A 27,472-nucleotide genomic window follows, 5' to 3' on the forward strand; every position below is an offset into this window, starting at 1 on the left:
CAAGAACAAGTTGTGGCATGAAGATGCAGCACATGAGCTCATTCAGTAACTACTCCAGTACAGCTCCTTAAATCCTTCCTTCATTCAACCAGCTTAGTGAGCATGCAGTGCAAATACAAGTATTGATTCTCTAAGGAGTAGATATGGAGTGGAAATGCAACCTTTAGTCACGCTATTTGGTTTGAATTATGTATTTTTTTTGGTATTTTTGTGACTATGGAATTTTGTGCAGACATTTTGTTACACATCATGAACAATGTGTGCCGCTAGCGTGAATGTGCAATTTAGATACCCCTGCAATTGTTCTGGAACTGCCAAAATGTGTGATTTATATAAATTGCTTAGCAGGGAGGATATTTTATGACATTCTGTAAAGCATATTACTTTAATCCCTGCTAATAGAGCAATCTATTAGATTTGTTGATATTCTTGTCTCTTGGGACAATGAAGACAATATCCATTTAGGAATGATAGGATTGCTATGTGGTTTTGTTGTCTGCTATTGCAGAAAGGTAAGCCAATACTTATAGAGAGAACTTCATCTGTGTGTAGCAGGGACAATATTTACCACCAGATATGGCTGCTATACTCATATGCATGCTCTGGATCATAACTTTGAATTCATGGCTCCTGTCACCCTTATTCCGTATTCAGGGACATACTTCTCCTTCCCTTTATATTTTCATGAATTTGCTGAAGGACTCTCTTTGCCCATTACTACACAAATTCCATGTGATCAGCACAGCAGTGAACTATGATAGCAAATTCTCTACTGCACATGGGATGCTTACTCTAACAGTTGTGTAGTTTTAAATCTTTAAAAAAGTGGAATTATATCTATCCTGCATTACTCTATTAACAACTGTCTTAACAACTTGCCAGGACCTTAGAATTTCTAACACACAGAAAACCTATCTGAGAGCATGACAACATTCTTCTGCTTCCAGAATTTTACAAGGCACAACCTTGACGGCCCTCAACAGCCACACGCTGGCAAACTGGCAGACGCGCAAGCCAATGAATCCCTCTGTGATTCCACCAGCACAGAAGCCCCGGCCCCACCCGGCCGGGCTCGGGGAGGCTCCGGCGCTCCGGCCGCCCCCACTGCGCTGCCGCCGGGGCCGCTTCCGGGGCGGTGGCCCCTCTTCGCCCTGCTCTTCCCGCTGCTGTGCCCGCCCCTCTTCCTGCCGCTGTTCGTGTCGCGGCGCGGCCCCGCCGCGGGGCTGTGAGGGGGCGAGCCCGGCCCCGATCGCGATGGCTCTCGCCGGCAGGACGGCGGCGTGGTGGGCGCGGCTGCGGAGCCCCTGCCCCGCCGCAGCCCCGCTGTGCCGTGCGGCCTGGCTGCCCGCGGCGGGCGGGCGGCGCTTCAGCTCCCGCGGCAAGGTGAGAGATGGGTCGGGGGCGCGGTTTCGCCTGCCCGAGGTTGTCCTGCGGCTGCGGCGTGGGGCAGGCGGCCTGTCCAGGCACGCCGTGTTGATGTCCGGGTGTTGGAAAGATAAACTACTCGGGGGTAGAACTGCCTTGCTGAGGTTTAGGGCTTGACATGCGTCAGTGATCTCAGACCTAGGGGCGAGTTTACGAGCCACAGGGACATTCGGCAGAACTGCCACGATAAGGAAGAAACTTACAAAGCCAACTCAGCAAGTGTTGTGCTGGGTAAAAGGTAATTCTGGTATGGGGAGATCACGACCACTGAGTCGTGACCACCCACCCGTGAAATCCACCAGCTCGAGGAAGACTGCCCCTGGGGACTAACTAGCATAAGAAGTGAGGGAATCAGATCCCTGTGTACAAGAGAACATGTACACGTGTGCTTTCACACACTCTTTGATTATTCAGAGTGATAAACACATTCGTCGGTATAACTAAAGTAAAATGCCAGCATTTTAAACAATGGTGACAAGTTTTTGTATCTCTGTTTAACCTATGGCTCTTTTAGAGAAAAGAATCAAATTTTTTAAAGACCAGGTCTTATTGTACATAGAGACTGTAATCATGATTTATGAAAAGAAATTTTTGTTTTTCAGGAAAAATTAGATATGTCAACATATCCGGTTGAAAGCATTAGAAACTTCAGTATTATAGCTCACGTAGATCATGGAAAAAGTACACTAGCAGACAGATTGTTGGAAATTACAGGTAGGTGTTCTCATTTTATACTACCTTTTCTTGATATGGAAGGTGATGTCTAAGTTTCTATAGCTTTGATTATTACTAAAATTTCTAATATCTTTCCTCTTCTAATGCCACGTTGCTTATGCTTTTAGGCTTTCAGTTGTGTAGTGTAACAGATATGATGGACTTTGTGGTTGAGATCTGCCTACATGCAGGGGTAAGGAGGTGTGTAATTCACTCAAGGAAGTACATATTTTGGAAAGAGACTGAAAAGGAGTATACTTCCTTGTTCAAGATGTTACTCCTGTCATTCCAGCCAGTCATCCGTTAGATCAGTACCCAGCAAGTTTGTGTTGTTTACTGCCAGTGGTAGGGGTGGACTGTCACAGCCTAGAGGTTCAGGACAGTAGTTTTTAAACGTGTCATTGAAAGCGAGGGACTTCAGCTGCTTATATGAAAGTAATGGTGTGTCCTCTTGTGAGCAAACCATTCTTAACTGCCTTCCATGCTGCTGGAGCTCACTAGTACTGCAGCTGATGTGATGCTGCATTGAAAGTTTTAGAAATGTGCAGCTCTATGTTGATTTAGATTCAGTGTGTACAATAGCTGGCAGTAATTGAGTGTAAATTCCAGGGATTCTCAGCTCCTACATAGACTTGCTTTTTTTGTTCACTCTAAGTATCAGTGAAGTTGTGTTACTTTTGTCTTCAGAGTAATTTATTTTGACTTCACCACAGTGTTTCTTGGACTTCAGTGTTTTTATTTCTATGCAATGTTGAGGATAAGGAAAATGCTCCCTTCAAAAGAAAAACGAGGAAAGAAGTGCTAAGGGATCTTCATAAGTGACTCTGAAACTAGACTTTCCTTGGAAGAGGTAGACAGAGGTGCCTTAGAGGGTTCTCTAAGGTAGGCTGTAAAACAATTGCTCTATCTCCTAAGAGGATACTAATTTTAGAGCAGAGCTTAAATTAACTGCTCAGAAATACTCTTTGGAAGAGTCTTGCTTTTCTCATTTAAAGGCTGAACAAAACCTGAGCGAGAAGCTTTTGATCAAAGTTATTTTTTTGTTATTACCTCCCATTTTTACCTGATGCCTGTGATAGAATGGAATTTTGAATTCAGGTCTGTCAGTCTCTATGATAATGCTCTTCTTGCACTTGAGGTTGGTGCTGGTTGTAGCTGTGGGCCATGGAGCTGCTCTTCATTGATGGGAAGTGAAGTTTCCTTAGATATAAAAACTGTTTAGCACTGAATGGAATTTTTGCTTCCTAATCTATGATTTTTACTTGGATGATGTCATGTATCGTGCTTATTCAGCACAGTATTTTATAAAACTTCATACTTAAAACTTAATCTAGCAGATGTAAAGAGTTGAAGCATAGTTTTATTTTTGATTAAAAATCTTAGTTTAACTTAATCATATGGAAAAGCTTCATTTGCAGCTGCAAGTCTTGAGTTTTCTTGGTTAATGATGTTTTCAAGATTTATTTATTTTAGAGCTAATGTAGTAAATAAGGTAATAAATAAATAATAAATAAATAAATAAATAAAGCTTTTTTTTTTTTTCTTTTTTTTCTAGGAACAATTTCTAAAACTGACCGTAATAAACAAGTGCTGGATAAACTGCAAGTAGAACGTGAAAGAGGAATTACAGTTAAAGCACAATCTGCATCTCTCTTTTACAATCATGAAGGCATAAACTACCTCTTAAATCTTATTGACACGCCAGTAAGTTAAATATAAAGAGTGTTGAAATCACACAAAGCTAAATGTCTTCCTATGTAAAAGCAGGAGATTTCTGGCTTCTTGTGTTTATTCAGTTCCTCTTTTTTTTTTTTTTTTTTCTTTTTAGAATGTGAAAATATATATATATACACAAATGAAAACACAGTGCAGAAATCTTTGCAAAAGACTCTAGAAGTACCTAAAATTGTAAACATTTTTTCTCCACAGGGTCACGTAGATTTCAGCTATGAAGTATCACGGTCACTGTCTGCCTGTCAGGGCGTCATACTTGTAGTGGATGCAAATGAGGTAGAGTTCTTAATTCTTGTTTCTTATTTAGAATTTCAATATTTCCTTAAGTAATTTAGAGAGAAGGTTAGTAGTGGTTTTTGTTTGGTGTTGTTTTTTTTTTTTTTTTTTTTTAGTTTTTCCACCACTGGTTTTGCCCTTCATTTATCTCCATAAAAGTATTATGTTGCAGAAGAAGAGCAATGGGAGTTTAGAAAAAATCTAGAGACAAATACTTTTATTAATAGATACCACAGTTCCATGGCATAGCAATAATAGCACAGGATTAGTGAGGAATTCAGATCCAGTTCTTTGGAGAGTATGAACTTTGCAAATGGCAGTCTGGAGAACCTCTAGCTATTGTACTAACACCCATTTGAGTACCTTCAGGTAACAGTCTAGAATATGAGAATTATGGAATCATGATTTTAAATATGGGCACATTATCAATGAAATACTTTGTGAGAATTTTCTCTGTGGCGTATTTATGATTGTATTGTACAAGGGTCAAATGAATGCTAGTGTTTCCTATGTTTTATGAAAAAAAACAAGCCTAGCTAAGTAACTAACTTAACTCCCAATGATTATGAACACTTGCTTCTTAGCTTGATGGGCAAGTGGACTTTTTAAGTAAGCTTCAGTAATAAGTATGTCCCCTACATGTGTTGATGTTTTTATATTTAGTTTTTTAATGTCACATTTAAATATTATGTGATTATTTGGTGTTATTTGTCTTTCAGTCAGAAGGCTTACAAACTCAACTTATTAATTGCATTTTTTTTAATAAGCACTCTTTGTTGCTTCTTTATATTACCTGAAAAGTTAGGCCCATATATCCATAATGAATATCCCCATATAAGTAATCTTCCATTTGATCTGTTCTGAACAAAGGAAGGACAACAAGTAGATGTTTTTTAACTCCTTCTCTTCTCTTCATCCCCACTTCTGCCCTCTCCGATCCAGTTGTGATAATATTGCTTTATATCCGCATTCATTAGCATCTGTCGCTTTGCTTTCCTTGGTCTGGTACTTGGATCTGGAAGGGAATCTCCCCTTTTCATCTAATCAGAGCTGTTGTTTTGCTATCCTTATGAAAGAAATGTGAGGTATAAACTTTATCATTTGCTTCCTTTTATGAAAGTAACTGTAAGGTAAGTTGAAGGTATATTGCTGACGCGTGGAGTAATTAGAGTCTTATCATCCTGATAAACATCCCTTTTTCTTTGTCAGAGTCCATTTGTAAATAGTTTGTTGAGAACAAAAAAAATGTGTTCTTTGAGATACCAGTTATTTATTTCTGAATAGCCAAAATTGTAACATACACAAAAATATGAACTTGGTGCATAATGTATGTTATGTTATCTATGAAAATTCCATTAAAGTGGCCACACATACATTATTATTAGTTTGTCTACTTATATGCAGATTACGAGAAATTATAATTAGGAAAGCTGTTTTTTTTCTCAGCAATTGTGTATAATCCTTTTACTTATTTTCCATCTTGGAAATACAAGAGTGAATAGAACAGTGAAGTAATCTTAAATTGTATAGTATGCCTAAAAAACCCCAAACCCAAGCACACACCAAAACTCAGGAAGTTTCTGTATTAAAGTTTTGTAATGCTTATTTTCTAGGGTATTCAGGCTCAGACAGTGGCAAACTTCTATCTTGCTTTTGAAGCACAGCTTTCAATAATTCCTGTCATAAATAAGGTAATAAAAGTTTTAGACTTTCCTGTTAAATAGAAATAGTTGGGTTGTTTAAGTATGTAGAAGACTGATAAGAAATGTATCCTGAAATTGAAGTATATAATGAAAGTATATAATGAAGTATATAATGAAAAAAAAATGGTATAATATATATAATAATACTAGAACGTAATAAGAATTGTCTGTATTTGTTGTCTGTTTAACAAATGTCATAAAATACATGTAGGTATTTAAAAAATGTAGCACTTAAGTACATGGCTTAGTGGTGGACTTTGTAGTGCCAGGCTTACGGTTGGAACTGATGGTGTTAAAAGTCCATTGATACTGAGGAGGCTCAATGAGTAGCAGCTCAATATTTAGAAGTGTAGTTGTAGTTTTAAATGACATCCAAGTGTTATGTTTTATACAATTTTGATGCCTGTATTGTTGGAATCACAAGATTAGTTACTGCTCAGCTTGTGTTAATTGCTTTCTGTAGGATCCTTCCTGGAATCAAGGAAGGAAGACTTTCTAAAATTAATCTTGATCATTTCTTGAAGACAGCCAGTATTTACTCATAAATACATAAAGGTTTCTTGTACTTCTGGAAAAAGATGCTGGATCATGTGAAAGAGTGATTGCTTTTATATTGAGCAGTTTGGTTTTTTTTTCAGATTGACCTGAAGAATGCAGACCCTGAAAGAGTTGAAAAACAAATTGAGAAGCTGTTTGATATCCCTGCAGATGAATGCATAAGGGTAAGACCTCTTAAGTTTTATAACGTGGCTGAGGGTATAATAGTATCTGCTTTGTAGCTAACGAAAGACATGTACATGTAGTAAATCAAAAGGGTGCCATCTGTCTGCATGTCTTTGTCTGACAGATGAATTTATTTAAAGTTTGTCTTGTGTAAAAGAGTGGAGAAAATACTTTTCAGTTAAAAATTCTAGTATGTTTTGATGAATGCATCAGAGATTTAAAATTTTCTCATTGTCGATCCATAAATTGTTTTCATACCTATCATAACAATAATTGCCATTCACAAGAGAAAACATTTAACAGTATAATCTATGAGAAAAGAAACATTCTAAGTAATAGCATTCTAAAGTGTCCTTCAGAGTGGTTTTATGGGTAGTATTCTCTATGGCCACCAAAACTGTCTAAGTAAATGTGACACTCTGTAATAGATATTGAATGAGTGTAAGTTTTGTCTTGCAAAATTGTTGGATTTTTTTTTTAGATTTCTGCTAAACAAGGAACAAATGTTGAAAAAGTTCTTCAAAAGGTCATTGAGAAGATCCCACCGTAAGTCTGTATTTAATTATATATCTAATTAACCTTGTAAGGTTTATTAGGAAACCATGAGTTGCATTTGTATGGTACTGGTAGTTTTACATTTAATATGCATCTGATTTAAAGAAAATACTTTATAGAGAAGTGTGAGAGAAATCTAATGATTGAGCTGGTTAAGTCAATTTCAAATTTCAAATGATAAAAAATGACATTTCAGATTTGAGATGCCTTTAAAAAAATGAATGTGAATATCAGCAGAGAAGAATTCTTTATTCCTAAGAAGTAGGAAAGGAAAATTAATTCAGTCTGAAGTGAAAGATGAGAGATGAGCCACTAAAGGTGATGCTTTTATGACTTTTTATAGCTTCCATGAAGTGTTTGCAGGTATGTGCTTTTGCCACTTTGAAACATTGCATTGTTAAAATGATAAAGGTAATTTAAATCTGCTGTGTTTAGAGTTTATGTCCTTAACCTGACCTTTAAAATAGACTTCTGAGAACTTGACAAAGCTGCTAAATTACAATTCAGTTTCAGTCAGCATATTGCTTTTCATTCTTTTGTCCTGCTATTAACTAATACTGGTAAGAGAAATCTATAGAAGGGCCACAGAGATGATCAAAGGACTGGGCAGCCTGCCCTGTGAGAAAAGGCTGAGAGAACTGGGCTTGTTCAGCCTTGAGAAAAGAAGGCTTAGGGGAGACCTTATTGCCATATTCTGGTATTTAAATGGTAGCTACAAAGAGGGTGGAGACTCTGTTTTTACTAGGAGTCACATGGAAAAGATGGTGGTTAATGGGTATAAATTAGTCCTGAGATTTCAGTTGGATACAGGAGAAAAATTTTTCACAGTGAGAACAATGAGCTATTAGAATAATCTCCTCAGAAAAGCGAGGAAGATTACTCAATATTGGACATTCTTAAGGTTCGTCTGGACAGGGTGCTGGGCCATCTTGTCTAGACCGTGCTTTTGCCTAGGAAGATTGGCCCAGGTGATCCTTACAACCCGGTACACTATGATTCTATGGAAGTTTTTGGGGTGAGTGTGCTTGCTCACTCAGTATTGAATGAAAACACAATGCATAATATTTGTTTTTGTTGTTCTTGTTTTGTTTGTTTGTTTTTTGTGACAGACCCCATTGTAATACTGCTGATCCATTGAAAGCCTTAGTATTTGACTCCACCTTTGACCACTACCGAGGTGTCGTAGCCAATGTTGCACTCTTTGGTGGGGAGATTGCAAAAGGGAATAAAATCGTGTCTGCACACACAAAGAAAAGATACGAAGTCAGTGAAGTCGGAATTCTGACTCCAAATGAACAACCAACACATAAGCTGTAAGTAAAAATTTCTTATGGTGGAACAAATCACAAGTTGGTGTAAGCTATAAAATCCTGCATTTCTGTTTGATTTTTGTTTTGAATGGTAAAAAACAAAAAATGATTTTTGGTTTGAATGGGACATGTCTAGGTTTTTTGGTTTTGTTATTTGGTGGTGGATTTTTTTATAATTATTATTTGTAATTTAATGCTTAGTGTCAGTCTCATTTTGGGCATGCTGAGGCAGAAGGTTTTGGGGACTGCTTTTTGGGCATTACTGAGGGAGGAAGCCATTCTGTCATCTGTAGTACATGGAACATCTGGACAGCTACTTTTTTTAAGACTAGCATTTGATATTCTTATTCAGCTGTCCAATTTATTTCTAGGAACTGCCTTGCTTGAGAGTGGAAGGGAATGGGGCTTCATCTTAGTTATTGCTGCAGCATATGTTGAGGGTGGAAAACTTAAAATCCATGAATACAACAGCTTCCAGAAACTGGCTTCTCATGGCAGCAGTGGGAAGAAAATCAGGTACTTAGAATTAGTGGAGAAGTTTTACCAGTTTGCATCCAAATATGTGTTAATTGCTATTGGGGGATTCTGAGAGAGACTACATTACTGTGTCTGGTGGGTTGAGCCCAGCCAGCAACTAATCACCCAACCACCCGTTTGCTTCTTTTTTATTGTGAAGCATGAGGCTATGTGTTGTGGAATATCTCTTTGACCAGTTTGGGTCTGCTGTCCTGGCTCTGTCACCTCCCAGTCTCTTTCCCACCTCCAGCATATTTGCTCGGGGAGTGACAGAGTGAGAAACACAGAGGGCCTTCATGCTGTACAAGCAGTGTTCAGCAACAGCTAAAACATTGGTATGTTATCAAGACTGTTAAGTCACAAATCCCAAACACATCATCATACAGGGCTGCTCGGAAGATAGTTAACTCCATCCTAGCCAAAACCAGTACATTGTGTATTTTACTTGGTATCTACCATGGGTTCCCCTCCAGTTAGCGTTGTGTGCTGATGGAAGGTGTTTGTCTCCTTTCTTCCTCTTAGTATATGAAACTTGCTGTGTTGGCAGCTGGGAACTGTTCTGGCTTCTGTGTCTTAGAAGGAGCTTCTCAAGGATCTAGCTCCATCTTTTAAACTGGGAATAATACAGAATTCAAAATCCAGGACCATAAAGTACAGTTCCATTATAACAGCAATAGAACTGCTTGAGACAGTTCACAACTTGGAGGTGAAACAACTTAAATCTGGCTTCTGGACTGTGGATATGGCTTTTAGTGGGGTGATTTATTTGAACTTCTGTCTGGGCTAAATCAAGTAGGAAAATATTGGAAATAATACTAATGCCAAGAAGCATGTCTGTATAACAACAATTTTATTTAGATATGCTGGACAGGTGGGGTACCTGATTGCTGGAATGAAAGAAGTAACAGAAGCCCAAATAGGAGACACACTCTTTTTGTATAAACAGCCAGTGGAGCCTTTGCCTGGCTTTAAGTCAGCGAAGCCAATGGTTTTTGCAGGTGAGGAGTAAACCAATATAAAGTGGAATTACTTTTTTTCCCCAATTAAAGAGAGCTGTTAGAGCTTTTAAAAGAATACATGTGTATATTAAGAGTTGTGAGGATTAGAATTTTAGCAAAGAGATGTGTCATTTATGTAGTTTTGTGTAATTTTCCCTGTAACTTAACAGACAGGACTAGTAATAGTTGCTGGCTGGTTTTATATGGATACAAGACTAAAATGTATTTTTTGCCATGATTATTGTTTCTAATGCCAGTAAACTCTTAATAGCTGGAAAAGAAGGATTGAGACTTTAAAAAATAAAAATAAAAGTAATTTTGGGGGAATTCTTCATATTGATAATCAGGTTTCCATAATTATTGTAGTAATACAAATGCTACAGAAGGTGGCTTTAGAAGGAAATAAATTCTGTATATAATTTTCGAGACTTGTGAAGCAATGTGTAAAAACTCACTTGAACTGTCTCATTGAGATTAGGCAATCAGTGAATGTAGAAAAGTGTAATCTTGTAAATAATGTTTTTGTGGGCACATGTGTTGCTTCTTAGTGTAAAGTACATTTTCTGAAGATACAGTGATGTGAAAAGTGATAAAGTAGAACCTATTTTGTGCAGTAACTATACAAGCAGCTGTTTTTATTTATTTCAAAAAAATATAGAAACATTTCCAACTTTCAGATGACACGTTTTATTTTCCATTCAGTCTTACCTTTGAAGAAACATCTCAGTGAAATCTGTCCACTTTTTCATGCATGCTTAAGCCATATGTTTACACTGCAGCCCTGCAAAACAGTGGTTATACTCAGTTGTGCATCTTCCACAACCGTGAAGGATTAGATGAGTACAGTGATCATACCATTGTGCTTTAAATGTTAATTCTGAGGTAATCTAAAACTTTGTTATTATGTTTTGACTAATTTTTTTGAGAAAAAAGAATCCTTATATTCTTTTTCATGTTTAAAAACAATTGGGACACAAATTAGGCTATTTCTGATTTTATTACTCTGTTCACTGTGAGAGGCATATTTAAAAGGTAAGTACACTCCAGATAAAGCTCTCTATCACATCATTGCTATCTAATATATTTTGACAGGAATGTATCCTGCAGATCAAACAGAATATAATAATCTCAAAAGTGCTTTGGAAAGGCTGACATTGAATGACTCCAGTGTAACTGTTCATCGTGACAGTAGTGTTGCCTTAGGAGCTGGATGGAGGTGAGGATTTTAAACTGCTTTCATTTTTGGAACTGTTCATAAATTCAGAATGCAGGTTTAAGTCAACTGAGGATAGAATTAAATGAATTCAAAATTAGGAGCTTTAATTCAAATTAATGATAGCTAAAGATCAAAAGCATTTAATTTTCTTACATTCTCTGTTTGCACGGAGTGAAATTTGTTGTGATTGATAGTTTTTGTTCTCCAAGACGCATATTATTCAACTTTAGAATTATTTTGGTCCTTTGCAGGTCGTTAGCTATGCTTGAGATTGCCATACTAGCAGTGTGAATGTGCTGGAGGTGTAAAAAACCCACTGAAATTCTAGGGGATATACAAATACTTTTACCAACAGGGTAAAAGTAAAATTCATTCAGGTAAAATTCATTTTCCAGATTGGGTTTCCTTGGTCTTCTACATATGGAGGTTTTTAATCAACGTTTGGAACAAGAGTATAATATGTCTGTTATTTTGACTGCACCGACAGTTCCATATAAAGCTGTTCTTTCCTCAGCAAAGTTGATAAAGGTATGTTAAATTCATTACGAATTTATATAAATAGCAGATTAAAAGCCTCCTGTAATAAACACCTACAGTCTGTGTTTAAATGTAGGCTAGCACTGTATTTCATAGGAAGCATTAGAATCACCAGTATTAAGCTTACAACTTTTTTAATTTATTTTTTTTAAGGATGTTCTTTCTTCTAAGGATGTTTTTTAAGGATATTCTTCCCCCGTCCACTTCAAGCACTCTCTTTCTATGTCTTACACTTGTCCTTGAAAATGGGAATATAGGACACATATCATGCTGTATTCATTTATGTGCATACTGAGCGGACTGCGTTAAAAGCAGGTGAAATAATCTTCCAGGCCTTATCAGTCAAAAAACCTGAATGTTTTTAGGAACAGCTTGTAATGCTACTGCAGGCTGTCAGGGTCTTAGTAACTTAGAGGATAAGGATGAAGTAAGAAGGAAGATTCTCACTTTACAGGTGAGAGAGAGACCTGGAAATATGGATAGAAAGGCTTTTTGTATTTCTCTCATTTCCCAAGTAAAAAATAAATCCTGTAATATTTCTGTTGTATAATAATATTTAAAGATATGCTGACAAGGGACTTCTATATGTGATGTAGAAATCTCTTCTCAAATTGTTCTTGTTTTAAACTTGGGTTGCATAATGCACAAACATTTTCAGGCAATTGAAACATTTTTTTTAGCATTTTTTCAATGCTGTATTTGTCTCCTTTGGTTTTCAGTCTACTTACTTGTAAAATTATGCTATCTGGTTTGTTTGTTTGTTTTTAGGAGTATGGAAAAGATGAGATTACTATTATCAACCCTGCTCAGTTTCCTGATAAATTGTCAGTATCAGAATATTTGGAGCCAACTGTTCTTGGTACTATTGTAACCCCTGATGAATATATTGGGAAAATTATTACTTTGTGTCAGGTTGGTATATAGTTTTAGTTTTGTCTTTTGCTCTTCACCTCATACTTAAAGTGAAGATACTGGATAGTATGATAATAGATTAAATAGTATCTCTGACAGTAGTTATTAAATACTTTTGAAACAAATACTTATTTTTAACTTATTATTTGTAAAATACTGAACTACAGAATTCACATATTGAGAGTTAGGGATGAAGCTCAGTGACAGTAAAGTGCTTGATCTGTACTAGACTAACTCGTAGCTTGTTCTGTTCTCCTGAAAGAATGGAATCTGCAGCAGGGGAATAAGATGTATTGGTTTTTTAGAAGTGTATGGAAGAAAATACAACTTCTCTTAACACTTTACTGTGCACTCGTGTTTTTTTCAGTACTTCACTGAAGTAAATTTACAATAGGGATGGCCAAACACATTTCCCCAAGTGTATTTGGAATATTTCTAATTGAAAATGTTTTAACTGTCATGCATATTGTCTTTATATTATTTTTTCACAATATTTTTCTTAGCATTTAACATTGCAGAATACATAATACAAAACAGCACAGTACTTGTATTGTCAATACAGTGAAGAATAAAATCTATTAAAAAGAATTCCTAAAATAACTTTTAAGAACACCCTCCTGGGAGAAAAGAAGATGACTCTGCAAACCCTACTGCGTAATACTCCAGTTTGTGTGAAAATCTAATTTCTGTGAGACTTTATGGACAAATAATTATACATTTAAAAGGCAGCAGGAAGCAGAAGTTGTTAAGGATTTCAGCAATTCAGCATTTAGAGAGGATAGGCTTGGATCATATGTCCAGTTAAGTTACAACCACTTCATTTATTATAGTGCTGCTATTTTCCCTGGGACTTCAGTGAACTACCAATAAGAAGGTTACTCAGGGGCTTGCCATACAGGAAATCTCTTTTGTAGCTGGATAACTGTTAATTTTAATTTGTGCTGTATTTTTTTGTAGAAAATATCTGTCAACGGGAACTGAAACAATTTTTATTTGTCTAGGATCGCAGGGCAGTCCAGAAGGATATGTTGTACATTGATGAAAACAGGGTTATGCTAAAATACCTCTTTCCACTGAATGAAATTGTGTTGGATTTTTATGATGCGCTTAAGTCTCTGTCTTCTGGCTATGCAAGGTAACTACCTCCCCTGTTCCCCCTTCCTCCCTGAAGGGGGAAAAAAGATCTGAGGAACAGTTATGGAAGGGCACCCATGAAGAATATTCCTTTACGGTGGAAAATCTACGATGCAAATCTAGTCTCTCTTCACCTTTAATGGATTAGATTTACTGTGAAAATGGATGGAAATAAGTCTTGAAAAACACCAAAAGTGCATCACTACTTTATAATCACTGCCTTTGGTCATGTGTGTATTTTTCAAGTGCACCGTCTGGTGTGGCACTGGCTCATCTGTATGAGTTAGGTGGTGTTCCATACCTACCAAAGAAGAGTTTGGCAATTAAGTGGAAAACTCAGTTGTCAGAGAAAATGATAATAGGGGTCATATAACTGAGCAAAAGAAAAGAAAGCAGCCCAGGATTAGTGTTTGATTCCTTTGTTATTCAGGACATTTACTGTTCAGAAGCTGTGTTGGAGCATTCTGTTTCCTGGAGCTTGAAGGAACCTCCAGCTGTTAGAAAATAAGTGTTTGAATAAAGTCTTTAAAAAACTGTATTAATGCAGATTTCTGCTTGATTTATCTTGCTCAGTAGATTGGAAGGATATCCTGGAAGTCAGGATGACATCTGCTGCATTGGAGATGACATTATGTGCAGTACATTTCTAGTCTGGTTTTGCACTGGGGAGATGTACTGAGAGACTATTAAAAGCTGTACTTCCATTTTATTACAAAGTTCAAATGTGTTATTAAGAATTGTGTCTATAATTTAAAACTTATGGAACAAAGACTGCAGAATATAATTTTACAATATCATCAGTAACTTCTGCACTGTCTTTTTTTTCAGTTTTGATTATGAAGATGCAGGATACCAAGCAGCAGACCTAATCAAAATGGATATTCTTCTCAATGGAAATCCAGTTGAAGAACTGTCTACTATCATACATAAGTAGGTTGACTAGATTCTTTATTCCAAAGAAATAAGACTTCCTATTAACTTCAGTGAAAACATTGTCTATTAATAGGACTTGATGATCTTAAGGGACTTTCCTGACTTTAACAAATGTATGATTCTAAGTGATTCTAGGTATAGGTATTACTCTTATATTTGACAGATATATATGAGCATTGAGGATTTGCCACATCACCACTGAAAAAGAGGCATTTTGTAATATGAAAATTAGGGAATACCTACTATAATTAATGGCAATTTCTACTTCTTTTTCTGATTTTAAGCGCTGGATATCATTTTTTGTGGCAAATGTAGGGCAGAGAGGTTGAAGGAAAATGCATAATGCCAGTCTTCTAAGGGTCTGGAAAAATTTTAAATGCAGACCAGTCAAGGAGATGCTAGATGAATTTTTTCGGTACTTTGTACTGAAAAAGAGTTGGTTTTATTCTCCCAGTAATGCCTGTTCTATGGAAGTTTGTTGTTATCTTGTCTCCAGCCTTAGTACCAGGAAAATTTAAATATTTACTGGATGCAATTACCTCAGAAATTTTTTTTGATAAAATGATTCAATTTCCACAACTGTCTCAGGAATTACGGGTGAGGATAATGCCTTTCCCATTCCAGCCTCTCCTCACAGTTTTTACAAGTTTCCCTTCTGTAACTTCAGAATCCCTTTCCAGTAATCCCAAGATCAACTTTTTGTGGATTGTTTTTCCTTCTCAAAATACTAATTTATAGTTGCTAAATATTTGTATATTTTCATTTTTTTTTCATAACTGCAATATTGAAATCCTTGGAATTGTCTAACTCCAGAAGGCTGAGAGAGGAAAAGGAAACCCTTGCCTTGTTCAGATGGGTTATGAGGCTGGAGTGACATAACTCTCTTGCTGCTTAATGTGTTTGTCATAAATATACAGTGTTTAACAATCTACCTGCATCTCTAACTCTTTCCAGAATCTGTGGCACATGCAGATGCTGAATATAGTTGGATAATTTTTATTAGCAGATGACAAGAGTACGTGATTTTTTTTTCTTGTTATATAAAGCCAAATCCTTTTAAAGTATGTCTGTAATATGTAGATATTTTGACCTTTTGGGCCTACAATCAATGAAAATTCTCCTTGACCTAGTTTAACATTTTCTTTGAAGCTGTAACAGTATTCAGAATGGCTTCAGTGTGATGGATAATCAGGGTGTTTTTGGACATATTTGAAGGCCTGCTGTTAATGTAGCCTGTTAGGTCCATACAGAGACCACTCAGTAGATGCAAAATTATGATCTGATCACCTTATCTTTTGAGCTAAAAAGAGGAAAACTTCTACTAAAATCCTTTTATCAAACAGTTTGGTCTATGGATATTTTTGGTGTTGCATTACTCTTTCTGAAAACACTAGTGACTTCCTTTTTCAGTGATAAGGCATATGCTGCTGGTAAACTCCTGTGTGAACGTTTAAAAGAAGCCATACCTAGACAGTTGTTTGAAATAGCCATCCAGGCTGCTATTGGCAAGAAAATCATTGCAAGAGAAACGTAAGTGAAGACCATCTGTTCCCTTTTTTTCCCTCCATAATTTAAGCTATGTAAAATACAGATTTTTAATGTCTCACCAAGTTTTATATATTATAGTACTTTGATTGTAGTGTTAAGTTATATTTTTCTTGTATATGCTACCAGACATCTTGAAAAAAAAAAAAAACCCAAACAAATTTGAGCTGTGACTATGACTAAAGATTTTGAGTTACATTTATACAAAGAAAATGTATTTTTATTTTAAATTGCTTGTGGTCAGCATTACACTTAGTGGATAAAGCATAATGTGCAACACCTGTGTGTCCATTTCCTCTTTGGCAGAGGAAGAAGTTTCTTCCTACTGAAAAAAAATTAGCTAGTTGTGGAATAGTTTAATCTCTGGGAGAGTCAGCAAAGAAAGAACTGATTTGTGCTGTTCCAAAGGAAATATGTTGCAAGCTGAACACACAACTTTTTCTTAAGCAGCATGCACTTCTTTAGAGTAAACAGTTTCCTTGATGCTATGTTTCTCGTCACATTTTTCTGTTGCTGTTTAAATAGCATTTAAATTGTGGTAAAATGATTATAGGTAGGAATTTAAACCAAGGCGCTGTAAGAATTTGTGTTTATATTTATATACACATGGATGTAACACTTCCTATGAGCCATAGCAGAAGTCCTAGATAAAAAGGCAAGATTGTAATTTTTTTATGTACACATTTTACACCCTAAGGGGTATTTCTAGAATTAAGAACTGTGAATTGCTTCTTCTGCTTCAGACTTCATCTCTTGTATACAAAACATGAAAATGTTATGATGCTGATGCATCTTACAAAACTAGTACAAAAACAATTAGCATTTTGACATAGCTCAGTATTTAGCTTCATATAGATGTTCTAATGTGTTAAAGGTATATATGTTATTTTACAGGCTCAAAGCTTACAGGAAAAATGTTGTGGCAAAATGTGTAGGTATTTTTTCTTTTTTTTTTTTCCTTTAATGTTTCTGTAATTTGTAAACCTGCTAAGATGATAGGCCCATTTTTTCCTAGAAACCCAGCAAAGACATGTCATGCTTGAGTGAACTCACCATGTTCTAGTAGTTGAAGATATAGAGAAAATGTATGTGTGTACACAGGCATATGTGTAACTTCACATTTCCTAAGTTGTTTTTCAGATGATAAAAGAAAGTATAAATGTAATAAAGCTTTTAAATATTGAATAATTGACTACTGACAAGACTTAACAAAGCTATAGGAAAAATGTGATACCTCTTACTCAGCTTACATTTAGCTCTCTGAAGCAAATGTTGGAAATTATTAACCAAGTGTCCCTTTCTCACAACTGTAACAGAATTCTTCTGCTGCGCACAGATGTGGGATGGTGTTTGTTCAGTGTTGTACAAGGGTTTAGTTCAGTTTTCTAGATAAAAGCACCTAGTGCTAGTCAAGATGCCTCAGTGTATCTGAGCTGGCATCCTGCTGCTGTTCCAAGGGCATATGGATCCAATGTATTGTCAGCCAGGCTTATGTGAATGTAGGTAACAGAATTCAACCTTCACATGTCCAAATGAACATGCTTACTTGCTCCCTTGTTTTTAATGGGTGTCCTTTAGGCATAACTATTTGGAGTATAAAATCATCTTTCACAATATAACCAACCTTCTTGGCTTTTTTTAAGCCCTTGAATTTAGTGTTGTTGAAATGTACTGTCGTTGCATTTGTTGTTGAAGCTTACTAAAATATTTTTCCTTTTCACAGTATGGTGGAGACATTACAAGAAGAATGAAGCTTTTAAAGAGGCAGGCAGAAAGCAAGAAGTTGATGAGAAAAATTGGCAACGTGGAAGTACCAAGAGATGCCTTTATACGTGTTCTAAAGAGAGAAACTGACAAGTAGAGATCAATGACATGATCCTTCTCTCAACTTTTTTGCAGACAGTAGCAGAGTGAGCTAATATATGATTTATCAATGTGAGAGGGAACATACTTGACTTTTAATGGTGTAAATTAAGTATATGTGGGAAGATTAATTGAAAGGAGTGCGTACTTAAAATGTACAGATACATGTAGATTATTATGAAATTAAAGTTCACTTGACTGAATTTTCATTGTATCATTTTCATTGTATTTCAATGTTTTCATATTTCAATACTTAATGTTTTATTTTTGCATTGCAAGTCTACATATGAAAGAACAGGAACCATATGGCAAAAAGGTTATAAAAGTAACTGAAAGGTATGTATAGACAAACAATACTGTGTTGGTTTGGTTTTTTCTTGTAAAGTTTTAGCTGTTGCCATAACAATACCAAGCTGCTTCCTGTTTTACTTTTTCTAAAGTTGCTGCTGTCAGGAAATCATCATCATGCTGGAAAATTACATCAGAAAAAAAAAAAAAATCAAAACTTTTTTAATGTACCACACTGCGTATTTTAAATACTTGTTGAAGTGTGTAAGTTTACCGTTAGTACAGCCTATACTCAGCTCCAGAGAAATCATAAGTTTTAATATATTAAAACACAGGATATGTAACTGCTGCACCAAAAGACCAATTCAAGCCTTAAAGAATTCTTTTGGCATGAAGGTTTGGTTAGAACACGTCTTTGTGTACTTGGTGAAGTTTTATTTCTATTGTTAGCGAGTCGTCAGTTGAAAGCTGCAGGGCAGTGTGCTTTAAATACGCGCTGTACACAAAGCAGTCATAAATGCAAGTTAATGACCCTGCTATATACTGTGTTTACAACTGCTTGCCCACCTCCAAAAGCTTTTAAGACACTCTTCCATGCTTTTGTAATTTCACAGAACCATAGAACAGTCCAGGTTTGAAGGGATGTTAAAAGACCATCTGGTCCAACCCTTTATGTGAAAGGTGAGCATAGATGAGAATCTACTACAGCCTGAGGCAATAACATGATTTGTAATTAAGGCTACCTGCCTGTCATCTAGGTGAAGAGTTAAATTCTTGAAGTTCTGCTTTGTTGCACTTTCTCTCAGTGAGTATTTTACACAAGGACATGATCCCACTGCTCCCTCCAAAAAAGTCTAAATCAGTGAACTCTTATCTTCCTCCTTTGGTGCCTAATTGCTTCCTGAAGCCTTGAAGTATTTATGCATGACAATTTATATCAGAAATGAAACAATTCTGAAATTAGAGATTTGTATTTAAGTTTTACTTATATTCAAAGTAGGAAATAACATTCCTTGTAACAGCTCAATGTTTATAATAATACAATGAGAAAGTGATTAACAGTTGGCTTTAAATGACCATTAAATTTGCAGACATTATGTTCCTGTTACTTAACATCTTTTCAGGCATTTAATAGTAACATCAATTATATAATTGAACAGGTACCTCCAGAAAGGAACATTTAGATTTTCCTTACGTATAAAGCTTGATTACCAAAAATATAAAAATCCTAAAGTAACTTGAAATACATGAGAGGAAAAAGTGCTATGGCAGAAGTTAATATTTTTATCTGTGGAGTAAGTTATAACTTGCAAGAATTTGGTGCGTTTTTAGGCACTGTTCTTGTATTTTCATTTGTCTGAACTATACAGCAGGTCTTGAGATGCCCAAAAACTCTTTAAGATAAATTTAAGGCAACCAAGTGCAAAAGCTCAGTTTATATTAGATACATGTAAACAAAACATTTCATAGTAGAAATTGTACAACTGTTACAAGTCCACAGTATTGACAAAGGCCAAAACCAGTCTGCCTAGAGACACAAATGCAAAATATAGTTACACTAATCAAGCCCAAAATTACAAATTCCGGGAAATAAAGTATCACCTTTACCGCAAGGCAGATGCATTACACTGCTGTGCTAGAGTAAGTGCTCTGCTTTCCCCTCGCTACATAACATGCAGTCTCTCACAGGTTTGTTCTGTTCCATTTAGTGATGTACCACCCCACAGCAGAGCTCCAAATGTTAAAGCAAAATGCACAACACAGCAAACAGATGGAATGTGAATGTACAGATATTGGACCTTTTAAAAAATACAGTACCTAGGATTCCCCATTTTAAACGGTTTTCAGCATATTGCATAGCAGTGAACTCATCTGCTACCTAAAACAGTTGCTGTTGACCCACATGGAGTTCCTCTTCAATTCTTCTTTCAGTTTTCTTTCATACTGTACAGTGGGTCCACAAGCTTATTGTGCACATGCATTAAACCTTGGGGGGAAAGCAACAATGCCAGCTTTATGTTATTTATAATTTTTCAACATGTCCTTCTATCCACATTTTTATTTGGACTTTGCTTCAAAGTATACATTATAAATAGTTCATTGAAGAGAACAATAATGTCTATTTAAAGTAATTTAAAATTAGAGACAGCATATATATGCCTGTATCACGTGCATACTAATGACATCTGCAGTCTTAGCCAAGCAGGGATCAGACAGTTCTCTGATAACAGACCCAAAAAGCAGATCTGGAATGTTTCCAAATTCACTGAATACATCTTTTATTCTGTATTAAGAACTGCATAACAGCAAGATAATTCCCTCATGCCATAATTCAGCATAAAAATCAGATACACACATAGTGATACTCTTACAGCTTGAATTCTTGAATTGCAATGTTCTAGCATTGTGGTATTACTGTCTTTGTAATTTATAGTGTACTTCTGGTCCTAGACAGGCAAAAGCAGACTAAAACTATCCAGAATGTTAATGCAGATTCAGAATTTCAGTAGTTCAACTGTTCTCTGCTGTGCTTTTTTTTTTTTCCTTCCACATACAAGTCACCCGTAGCTATGACTAGGGGTATTATTTTTTTTTCCTACTCTAATACTTTGATTATGGAATGATGCTGAAGAGCAATTAACAAAAAAAGATGCTTCCCTCTTTAGTTTGTTATTACTTAGTAAAAATGTTACCTATGTCTACCTATGTATGACACTGGGTCACTGGCAGGTTTTTGACCTCATTTCACCTTAAGGACTAATAACAGTAACTGATCATCATTCACAATCTGCAAAGTAAAAGTCCATTTTAGCATCAAACTAAAGACTAACTTCTAAAATTAAAATACGCAACATTTAAGAGTAATTTTCTTAAATACCATGAAATAAATATGCAAATCATACATAAATACATTTGCTACATGATGCACCTGGTAGCAACCTCAGTGTCACTGCAGCAACATGCAATAACTATACAATTTAAGGTCATTACTGTAGTGACCACAACAAAAGGCATTTTATGCAGCATCTTACTAATCACTGTGTCGTCACTGAATATAAAATGCAGATATTAGATCAAGTATAACATTTTTCAGTTTAACAGTGGGAAAAATTAGGTATACATTTGATCTAAAGCCATTTGTACTGAAAGAGTAACAGCTGCACACACTGCTCAAACTAGAAACATTTTTGAGCTTCCTCCCAGTGTTTTTCTCTTCTAAAAAGGGGAAATGAAAAGGAGATAATTACTCACTTCCTAGAGGCATGAAAAACGCTTACTAAGTATTGCCTCTGCCATACTTAATGAAGAACATTTAAATCTTGTTACTGAAATTGTTACAGGAAAATCAGTAAGAAACAAAAGGTGTTTTTAAAGGTTTGCGTCCCACTGTATATTCAAGTATGCTTTGGATAAACAGATTTCTGCATACAGTTTTAAGAGGAGCATGCATAAGTATGCAAAAAACTATCCTGAACTAACTTATCTCCAGAAAAATTAGTAAATCCAAACATTCTTCAAGAAAGTTATTTTCCCTTTTACCGTAAGAACATTTAAGTACACTTCATAATTTTAGCCTATAATAGGTTTTCAGAAAGTTAGAAAAAAGTGGAGCAAGTTATTCTATTTACCAGCCAGTGTGGTACGTGATTATAAAAAAAAAAAATAAATAATTACAGTTTCACATAGTACCTTGAGAATTTTTAAGTAGTGAAAAATCCCAGTAAATCACTATCATAAATAGCAGTATTAAGAACTATCTAGCTTCCCTAAGAAGTCTAACCTAAAGATCAAGATTCAGAAGTAATTCCAAATTTGACCCCCATTGATCTCTTCTTCATATTTAAAAGGGAAAATCTCACTGACTTGAGAGTAGGTAAAATTAAGCAAGTTTACAGTAAACAGTCTTTTTTAGAATTCTGTTGCTGTGTATTGCAGGGTTATTCAATATAGTGTGACACAATAGCACACATTCATAAATTGTAGCCCTTGATGTTTTTAAAGCGATGTTCAGTGTCATTCATACCTAGTAATTCTACATTATGTTTGTTTATATGAAAAACAGGATAATATTTAAAATCTATCCAAGCTATCCAAGTTAAAGAAGCTTATCTTTGAAAACAACAATACCTAGCAGTGTGATACAGCTAACTAACCCTCCCCCCCTACCCTGCAAATACATAGCAGAGGACAGCATATTGAAAAAAATCTAAAATTAACAAGTTGGTCACAAGTGATATCAGGATAAAAATCACAGTAATGTCCGAATTGTAGTCTAATACATATATGAGCACTGCTGATATAATTCTTTTAAAAAGAATTGAATAAATTACAATCTTGATCTCTGATACCTCAACTACTATAAGTATCCGTGCTAGTGAGAAAGACGACCATTTCACACAATTCCATGTGCTGTGCTAATACAGTCAGGAGAAAACTACTTTTCTCAGCTTCTACAATCTCAGTGAAACAATTCAGATTAGGAAGTCTCAGTGACTATTAAATATCCTGACTTCAATTTTGCCCCAATATACCTACTACAAATATGAAAAGCACAGTACAAGTGTGTGATGTGTTCAGAGTCAGTATAGATTGTTATGCTAATTGCACTGTAAGAAAAATGTCCTCATGTGACTTCAAAGTCTGTATCATACATTTCCAGTTTACTAAAGACAGCATGTTACAGCACAGGCAGCATGAAAATATATCAGGATTAATAAATGTACTGAGGTTTTTTAAGTGAAACTTCCAGTATACTTAAGACCTGTATTCTGGACTGCTGCTGTTTGAAGTGGATGATTACTAAACTATTGTTTCAAACTAGAAGCAAAGGAAGTATTTCTCCCAAGCAGATTTGTCAGGAATATAAGCAGCATAAGTTATGCCTCCTAGCAATTTTCCATACACAAGAAATAAGTTAACAGTTAATATTTTGAATATATAACATTATACATTAGGTACTGTAAAGTGTTGAAGACTCAGACTTATAATTTTAAATCTGTTGGGTTTGCATTTTTTTTAACACATGTAACCTCTGATTCAGTGCTCACCTTTAAAGTACTTCACAGTTTTAACTCTTAGTTCTAAAGTAGCATCTTCATCACACACAAAGATAGTGCGAGGGTGTTGCTGGAAAGCAGACACTGTCCACATATGATTGACTCCTTCTTCAATTGCTTTGTACAGTGCAAAAGCCTTATGTGCACCTGTTATAAGAATCATCACCTGCAAAACAAAGGTCTCTTTACTTTCAATCCCAGTATCAATACCAACTAGTCTTGAAAACACACATGCAACTAGAACTAAATGAGTTCTTACTTCTCTAGCATCCATCACTGTACCCACACCAACTGTTAGCGCCATAGTTGGTACTTTAGATAAGTCTCCATCAAAGTATTTAGCATTTGCCAAAATGGTGTCCATTGCTAAAGTCTTTAATCTTGTTCTTGAAGACAAACTTGATCCGGGTTCATTGAATGCAATGTGGCCATCTGGACCAATGCCTTTTCAAAGTTAAAAAAAGTAAATCATTCCAGACCTGAGAGTCAACAAATATCCTCAAACATCTTAAACAAATAAACAATTTTTAGGACTCGTTCTTTCCCCATTTTCAGTAAAAAACATTCAAAACTTACTTAAATTAAGCCATTAGAAACTTGGACACCAACCATTCTGTTTTGGTATTCATACTGATTCTTTGTTACCCACAGAACTTTCCTGCACCATAACTGAAAAATCTGGGTTTAGCCAAGTTATGAAAACAATTATTAAAGAATCAGTGTACATGCTTGATAGAAACTAACCATAGAGCATTTCCTCATACCTCCAACAAACAGATCAATCCCTCCCGCTTCTTCAATTTTCTTTTCAAATGCATCACATTCCGCCTGTAAGTCTGGAGCATTCCCATCAAGGATATGAGCATTATTTGGATCTATGTCAATATGCTTAAAGAAATTATTCCACATATAGGAATGATAGCTCTCTGGATGATTTCTGGGGAGCCCTGAAATCATTTAGAGTGAAACTAATATAAGACAAGATTTAACCAAACAGCCTTAATTCTAGTTTATTTGTAACCGATGTAGGGCATGCAAGACAAACCTAACTGAGTCAGATAAAACAAGTTTTGAAATTACATTGAGAAGAAAGTTTTCCTGTTGGCATGCACAAGGTAATTGCTTTGCATTCACTTCACATATGTCTTATCACAAAGAGTATAAAGTCTTCAACAGAAATGCAGTCACAATATTATGTCACAGTGTACTTTCTGCACTGAATTCAGTCCAGGAGCCACCTGTTTATTTATCTACAAAAATGCAAAAATAAATAGAGAAAAATGCTTAAGATGACCCCATGGACAGAAATTTAACATAAAGAGTACAAGCATATTAGACTGATCTTGTTCTTTGACAACGTATTTAGAAGTTTTTATAAGGAGGAAAAAATAACAGTACAGTGTGTTCTCAAATAATAAGCACATCTTACCTACATACTCATCCATGTTGAAAGTCTTTACATATTTGAAAGAGAGATCTCCATTTTTGTGATATTCTATCAGCTTTTTGTAGCATCCCAAAGGCGTACTACCTGTTAAATAAAGTTTTTCTACTGTTCTGTGTATCTGCACAACATTTTCAGTGTATTTAAATCTCTTCATAGTCAAATTTTGCTACAATACTTTTAAACATAAATGCAGCCTGCTGTTTCTCATTTAGTATTTCTCAGCTTTCAGACATCACAACTTTTCACACAAAGCAGATCCATATTTTTAAAAAACTATGTTGGAGTATTACCAAAAATAATACTTATGTTCTTTTAAATACTGTATCTGCTAGCAATGATACAAACATTGTTCTAGGTTTACTTATTTACATAGACTTTGAATAAAACTTGCCTGTTGGTAGACCAAGCGTGAAATATCTTCCTTGACTTGGCTTGAACTGGATAATACGATTACAGATGTATTTTGCTGCCCATTCACTAGCCTGATCATAATCTTCAAGAATTACTAGCCTCATTATGGCAGTGAGGAACTTGTATTATAAAACAAACTTAAACCTGGAGAAAATGTCAAAGTTTTAAAAATAAGCACCCTATGAATAGTTGTAAAACTCTCAGATTACAGTGGAGATAAAAAAATAACCTTTCATGCCGATGACTTGCATAAGCATACCACATTCTTGCAGTTCTAGTTTAAGCTGGACAGTCAAAAGCAAAGCTACAGAATCCAAATGATAAGTTCCAGTCAAAATATTTATTAAAATTCACAGACTAATTTAAAGTAACTTACAGGAAAAAGCTAAACCAAAATATGAATAAGCCATTTTGAACTTCAATATTTTAGTCAAGTATTTCTGTTAGAAAAGAGGAAATATTGAAACGCCAACATTAACTTCTGTTTCTTATGACCAGCTGAAGGCCTAAAATTTCAAAAGCAAGGCCCAAAATAATCCCGTGTTTTTCTCTTTAAAATACCTAATTGGAAGTAAATAATTAAAATTTCTTTCACTGCCATTCTAGCTCCATAACAATGCTTCAGTACGTTTATTAATCTGCAAAAAGAAAGTTAAAGCATTAGATATTTGAAATGTGACCTCGCATGTTTCTTTCCCTGTGAATAGTAAACCTTTTTTCTTTTCAACGTAACTTTAAACAGAAGTTTAGAAAGCTTTATTTTGAGTGCAATTGTATAAACTTCTAAGATGAATATCCAGAAAAGAAGCTTGCTCGCTAGAAGTACACAAGCATCTCTTACATTTAAGTGAAACTCATTTTACCATGAGTTTCAGTTTAACAGAGCCAGGTAATTACCAGAAAGACTGGGGCTCCTGAGCCAGTTTGCAATGTATTATTCTTCTCTTCCTAGGCCTGAGTGTGCTTGGCATTAGCCAGAAAACAACACACCTGCCAGAAGCCCAAGGCCAACTAAGTGCCAAACCACCTGCAGCGCACACTACTCTTAGGTGACCCAAAACGAGAGGCTGGTTTTAAGAGCAAATATGAATTAAAGTACATTTGTGTTTAACAGGGTGACATCTGCTTGTCCCACCAAAGGAGGAGGGAAGTGAACACCGCCGTGTGCTGCCTCCTCTCCACGGGCAGTTGAGCCGTGACAAGACAAACTCACCTTTGCAGAGGAAACGCTATTCCACAGACACCAAAAAGAGCTCACACACGTCCCCGGGGAGGACAGAAGAGCAGGCCAGCAGGAAGAGACCCCGCGGCTTTTAAGGCGGCCTCATAAACCTCCAGCGATTTTGCCCTGGGAACACGGGGATGCTCTTCGCCAGCAGCGACCCGCGGACCGCACCAGAAGGACCGCGGATTTTCGGCTGAGGGCACTTTCTTGGGAGGTGTTGGTAAACCCACACTGCCAGAGAAAGAGCCCCACAGCCGGAGCGCCGCCGGCGCAGCCCCGGCCCGCGGCCTCCCCTCCCTCCCTCCCCTCCGCACCGCCCGCGGGCCCCGCCCGCCCCGCTCACCCCCGCAGAGCCCGCGGCGGACACGGGCGGCACCGGCACGGCAGGGCGAGGAGCAGAGGATGGCGAGGAGGAGGAGCAGGATGGTGAGCAGGAGGAGGACGGAGAGCACCGCCCGCCCCGCAGCTCCCGCCCCGCCGCCTCCAGGAGCCCAGCGCGACCCGGAAGCGCCTGCGAGGACGGGAAAAGGGCTTGTTTTCCCATTTCCATTTCCGGGCGCTGTGGCTGGCCCAGGGTGGGGTGAGGCAGTGCACGTCGGTCAGCAGCCGTGGGTCGGGATCTGCTGGGGGCTTTGCCAAAACTCTGTCGTGCTTCCCACTCTAGTTGTTGTAAAATGTGGAATAGGTAACATTTTCTTAAGAAAGAATGTTCTTTGATTTTTATATACTTTCAAGCCTAAACAACACGAAAGGAGATTTAATCCGTGAAACAGAGAGCAGCTAACAAGCTCTAAGTGATGCCTAGGTGTTAGAAAGACAAATTATTTGTTGGTAGAATTGCCTCGTTAAGGTTTTAGGGCTTGACGTGTTTCAATGATCTCAGACCTAGGGGGAGGTTAACAAAGCTGAACTCCTGAGAGTGGATGCAAAGAACGCAGAATTTATGGGCC

At 36.5% G+C, this 27,472-nt stretch overlaps 2 protein-coding genes across 10 annotated transcripts; one reads left to right on the forward strand and one right to left on the reverse strand.

Moving 5' to 3' along the window:
• Window positions 1-1,220: 1,220 nt before the first annotated feature.
• GUF1 (GTP binding elongation factor GUF1) lies at window positions 1,221-19,253 on the forward strand. Of its 3 annotated transcripts, XM_050338022.1 has the most exons (17): window positions 1,221-1,383; window positions 2,028-2,139; window positions 3,695-3,843; window positions 4,069-4,149; window positions 5,763-5,840; window positions 6,491-6,574; window positions 7,057-7,121; window positions 8,240-8,443; window positions 9,815-9,954; window positions 11,047-11,170; window positions 11,566-11,698; window positions 12,476-12,619; window positions 13,621-13,754; window positions 14,582-14,683; window positions 16,097-16,216; window positions 17,126-17,162; window positions 17,955-19,253. In XM_050338022.1, the coding sequence occupies exons 1-17, from the start codon at window positions 1,255-1,257 to the stop codon at window positions 18,090-18,092; spliced, it is 1,974 nt and encodes a 657-aa protein (XP_050193979.1). In that variant the 5' UTR covers window positions 1,221-1,254; the 3' UTR covers window positions 18,093-19,253. The 3 variants fall into 3 exon arrangements, with proteins under 3 accessions (XP_050193979.1, XP_050193980.1, XP_050193981.1); XM_050338023.1 differs by lacking the exons at window positions 1,221-1,383; window positions 2,028-2,139; window positions 3,695-3,843; ... (2 more) ...; window positions 6,491-6,574; window positions 7,057-7,121 and adding an exon at window positions 7,374-7,448; XM_050338024.1 differs by lacking the exons at window positions 1,221-1,383; window positions 2,028-2,139; window positions 3,695-3,843; ... (3 more) ...; window positions 7,057-7,121; window positions 8,240-8,443 and adding an exon at window positions 8,818-8,956.
• An 89-nt stretch (window positions 19,254-19,342) lies between these two features.
• Window positions 19,343-27,012, reverse strand: GNPDA2 (glucosamine-6-phosphate deaminase 2). Of its 7 annotated transcripts, XM_050338028.1 has the most exons (7): window positions 26,866-26,976; window positions 26,511-26,645; window positions 25,274-25,441; window positions 24,869-24,966; window positions 24,204-24,386; window positions 23,431-23,883; window positions 19,343-20,369 (listed from the first exon to the last, which is right to left on the reverse strand). In XM_050338028.1, the coding sequence occupies exons 3-7, from the start codon at window positions 25,399-25,401 to the stop codon at window positions 20,311-20,313; spliced, it is 921 nt and encodes a 306-aa protein (XP_050193985.1). In that variant the 5' UTR covers window positions 25,402-25,441; window positions 26,511-26,645; window positions 26,866-26,976; the 3' UTR covers window positions 19,343-20,310. The 7 variants fall into 7 exon arrangements, with proteins under 7 accessions (XP_050193985.1, XP_050193983.1, XP_050193984.1 ...); XM_050338026.1 differs by lacking the exon at window positions 26,511-26,645 and having other exon boundaries at window positions 26,866-27,012; XM_050338027.1 differs by lacking the exon at window positions 26,866-26,976 and having other exon boundaries at window positions 26,511-26,788.
• Between the last annotated feature and the right edge of the window lie 460 nt (window positions 27,013-27,472).

The sequence above is a fragment of the Myiozetetes cayanensis genome, unplaced genomic scaffold, assembly GCF_022539395.1.
Source record: "Myiozetetes cayanensis isolate MyiCay16 unplaced genomic scaffold, myiCay2020 scf7, whole genome shotgun sequence".
Taxonomy (NCBI): Eukaryota; Metazoa; Chordata; class Aves; order Passeriformes; family Tyrannidae; genus Myiozetetes; species Myiozetetes cayanensis.

Excerpts from the sequence above, each read along its gene's own strand:
- GNPDA2 (XM_050338026.1), bottom strand. The coding sequence starts at position 25,401 with ATGAGGCTAGTAATTCTTGAAGATTATGATCAGGCTAGTGAATGGGCA. Across the intron at positions 24,387-24,868 it reads CAACATGGATGAGTATGTAG|GGCTCCCCAGAAATCATCCA; the intron begins GTAAGATGTGCT and ends AAATGATTTCAG. Across the intron at positions 23,884-24,203 it reads GATTGATCTGTTTGTTGGAG|GCATTGGTCCAGATGGCCAC; the intron begins GTATGAGGAAAT and ends AACTTTGAAAAG.
- GUF1 (XM_050338022.1), top strand. The coding sequence starts at position 1,255 with ATGGCTCTCGCCGGCAGGACGGCGGCGTGGTGGGCGCGGCTGCGGAGC. Across the intron at positions 7,122-8,239 it reads GTCATTGAGAAGATCCCACC|ACCCCATTGTAATACTGCTG; the intron begins GTAAGTCTGTAT and ends TTTTTGTGACAG. Across the intron at positions 11,699-12,475 it reads CCTCAGCAAAGTTGATAAAG|GAGTATGGAAAAGATGAGAT; the intron begins GTATGTTAAATT and ends GTTTGTTTTTAG.